The sequence below is a fragment of the Galeopterus variegatus genome, unplaced genomic scaffold (genome assembly GCF_000696425.1).
Source record: "Galeopterus variegatus unplaced genomic scaffold, G_variegatus-3.0.2 Scaffold9831, whole genome shotgun sequence".
NCBI lineage: Eukaryota > Metazoa > Chordata > Mammalia > Dermoptera > Cynocephalidae > Galeopterus > Galeopterus variegatus.
Window position 1 is genome coordinate 27,992 of NW_007735942.1, and position 3,540 is coordinate 31,531.

A 3,540-nucleotide genomic window follows, 5' to 3' on the forward strand; every position below is an offset into this window, starting at 1 on the left:
CACGGAGTGGCCCGTGTTGAGCACAAGGGGCTGCACAGGCACTTCCTGGGCCTGCCCAATGCCGTCAGCGTCTCCTCTCAGAGCCCCTGGGCCTCCCAGGCGGGGGTCACACTGAGCCTCATGCGGTGTGTGAGCACAGAGCCCAAGCTCTCTGATGCTTCTGCAGAGCTCTCTGAGGGTTCCTGGAAGGCTTGGAGAAGGGATAGATCTGCAGGGGCCTTGTGATGTCTGGAGCCTCTGCTGAGACCCTCGAAGGCTGGGCCTAGAGTCATGCAAAGGATCGCTCACATGTGGGCTGGGGGCTCACACGTGGCCTCTTGGTGTGGCTGGGCTTCCCCACAGCATGTGGCTCAGGGCCCAAAGCACACATGGTCTTGCAGACAAGACTGGGGTTGCCTCCCTGCTGTGGCCAGTCCCAGAGTCACACTGCATCCCTCCCGTTGTGTTCTCCTTTTTGTCTTTTTTCGTGACCAGTAACGGGATCACAACCCTCAGTGTCGGGCCCGTACCGCGACCGGCAGCGGGATCGCAACCCTCGGTGTCACGCCCGCACCGCGCTCAACCAGTGAGCGGACCGGTCTCTATATGGGATCCGAACCCTCGGCGGGAGCGCTGCTGCACTCCCAAGCACTGCACTCTACCGAGTGCGCCACCGGGCCGGCCCTCCCGTTGTGTTCTATTGGTGGAAGCTGTCACAGCGTTGTCCAGATTCGAGGAGAGGGGATGCAGACCTGATGGGAAGAGTGTCAAAGAATTTTGAAGCCTCGTTTTAAACTGACCTCCAGGGACAGGTCGAAAGGAAGAGGGAAGGCGTTTTGGAGGGGGGAGAGTTGGAACAGGTGGTTGTCATGTACTTCAGGAAACAAAAACTGGAGGTGATGGTAGACATATGTGGGCAAACTGTCACATCCTTAAACACCAGGTGTGTGAGGTGGGGGATGGCAGGAGGCTGTCACGGTCTTTGAGGACAGCAGTGGATGCCTGGGGTGTGTCAGTACATGTCTTTCTGTACCTGGCTTATTTCACCTAGCATAATGTCCTCAAGATTCATGCTCATGGCAAATGTCAGGATTTCCGTCTTTTTAAAGCTGGGTACTCCATTGTATTATATCAGGATGTAACTGTGAATCTTCCTTGCTTTAGGCCAGCTGCAATCCTGGGGCTCCGAAGTCTTTGGGAGCCCCTTGAAGTCCTGTAGCTCCTCCTTTGACAGCCCTGAGAGCCAGGTGCGGGGCATCTGGGAAGCACTGGGTGTTGGCAGCAGCGGCCACCTGAACGAGCAGGAGCTGGCTGTGGTCTGCCAGAGCATTGGTCTCCAAGGACTTGAGAAAGAGGTAAGAGGGCGAGATGGGCCACCCAGACCACCCCAGTGACTTGTTCCATGGGTCACGGTTTTGTGTTGGGTCTGTAGAATCCCTTCACCCTTCAGATGCTGATTCAGTTATATCACTTTCTGGTTCAAGGCCCTTTAATGGCTCCCACTGCTTCTGCCCAAGGTCAGACTCCAGACACCTTGGAAAGTCCATCTCTGACCATGCAGCTCAGCCCCACCGACTCCCTGCTGCTCCCAAGCATGGCAGGCATGTCTGATGCCTTCACTCACAATCCTCCCTCTGGCTGGAACACCCTTTCCCCCTTCTCTGTATGGCCCGGCTCGACTGTGAACTAGAGGGCAGGCCATGTGCTGTGAGTTCACCTCCTCAGCATCCAGCAAGGTCCTGCCCAGTAGACACTGCATGAATGTTTGTGGCATTAGGAAGTTCAGGTGACATCCACTCACAGTGGGATGGAAACTGACCAGGCCATGTAGGTTTACAGGACAGAGGAGGGAGACCTTGGGAAAATACAGGTAGGTGTGGCCCAGAAAATTATGAGTTGGACAAGGACAAGCAACTCTGCCCTGTCGGGCACTTGGAGCCAGGGAGGCCCTGGTAATGCGGCCGGTACGCAGCTCTGTGTGTGGGCCTCTGGGCCTGAGTGTGATGGCTTCTGTTTAGGAACTCAAAGACTTGTTTAACAAACTGGATCAAGACGGAGATGGCAGAGTGAGTCTTGAGGAATTCCAGCTTGGCCTATTCAGTCATGAGCCTGCTTCACTTCTGGAACCTTCCACTCTGATCAAACCAAGCAGGCCTTGGTCTCATTACCAGGTAAAATGGGACAGTTGAGTGTCAAACCCCAGCAGTAACTGCTGACACTCTGGTGACTGAAGCTGTTGACCCTCTACCTGGGTCACCACACAGCGGACTGTCCAGGAGTGGGCAGGGTTGTATGCGCATGCGTGTGTTCGTGTGGGGGCCATGTGACTTGGGATCTAGAACCACACAGACCTAGGGCTGATCTGGCATTGCTTCGCCCTAACTGCATGTAACTGGGTGAGTCACTCACCTTCTCTGAGCCTCAGGTTCATCTGTAGAATGGGGGCAGCCTGGCTGCCTGCCTCAAAGGGGTTACAGAAGGTCATGCACAGTACGTGGATGTGGGAGCTCCTCCTGTGTCTTCTTACTCATGAGGGATGTGTTCCAGTGAGGAAGCTCCTGCTCCCCCTCCCCTTCCCGCTGCGGTAGCTCTGCAGTCGCTCCCCAGGGTGTTCCTTAACCTGTGTTCACCCGTCCTGCATTCCTGAGTTTTATCTTGCACACAAATACCTGATCTCTTTGCAGTCTGAAGGGGGTGGATTTTAGGCAGCTATTTGAATTGTGGCTTTGTTCAGTGGCTGGCGGCCCAGCACTTTGGTTTTCTCAGTACCAGGACAGAAAAGCCTCCCTCTCCCACTGCAGGTCATGGCTGCTCTGGGGACATCTTGTGGATGCTGCTTCTCTGATGCAGAGGCTGGTCCCTTCATGTTTGGTGGGTGGTGCTGGAGACCAGCTCCTGTTGAATTGAGGGCCCTTGAAAAGGGATGAGGAGTTGGCGAAAATAACAAACACAGGCAGAGACCTCGGTTCCTTTGAAGCACGTTCTCGCTTTGTGGGCTGTCAGTGCTGTTGCAGCCAGAGCAGCTAAAGCAGCTGAAGCGGCCTTCAGGCTGAAAACAGCATTTTTATTTATTACACAATATGGGGGGGGGGGATTGTGGGCATTTTAACTACATAAACCTTTAAAATTATTAAGCCAATAGTTAATGGAAACTTTTCTTAAAATTATGTCAGTTCTCATAAAATTAATAGTCCACAAGGTTAGATAAAACTTGGTGGTCAGCCAGTTCTTTCCAGTGATTATATCTGTTGTGGTCGATGAGCCCGTGACTCGCTGTTCTTGACGTTTTTCATCATTGTGTTTCTTTTTCTTCTTGCCCTCGTATTAATCTTTAACTTTTATTACTACCAACAAGCATAAATTATATGTCTGACTCAAAATTAAAACGGCAGCGATTGCAGTTACAAAATGTTAAATAAACCTTATGTATATTTTTAACTTTTAAATACAATAAAAGAAAATTCTAACAATTATATCTAAAACTTATAAATCTAACAAACTTATAATCAACTAAAAATTTAATGATTCTTATATTTCTATAGGCATGAACCTATTGTTCAT

General features: G+C 51.5%; 1 protein-coding gene across 1 annotated transcript in view; it reads left to right on the forward strand.

Moving 5' to 3' along the window:
- Positions 1 to 3,540, forward strand: part of NINL (ninein-like) — a 91,371-nt gene that overhangs the window by 14,989 nt on the left and 72,842 nt on the right. Inside the window, exons 5-6 of the mRNA XM_008593888.1 lie at positions 1,144 to 1,334; positions 1,998 to 2,150. Coding sequence (XP_008592110.1) covers positions 1,144 to 1,334; positions 1,998 to 2,150 — 344 coding nt within the window. The remainder of the gene's footprint in view (positions 1 to 1,143; positions 1,335 to 1,997; positions 2,151 to 3,540) is intronic.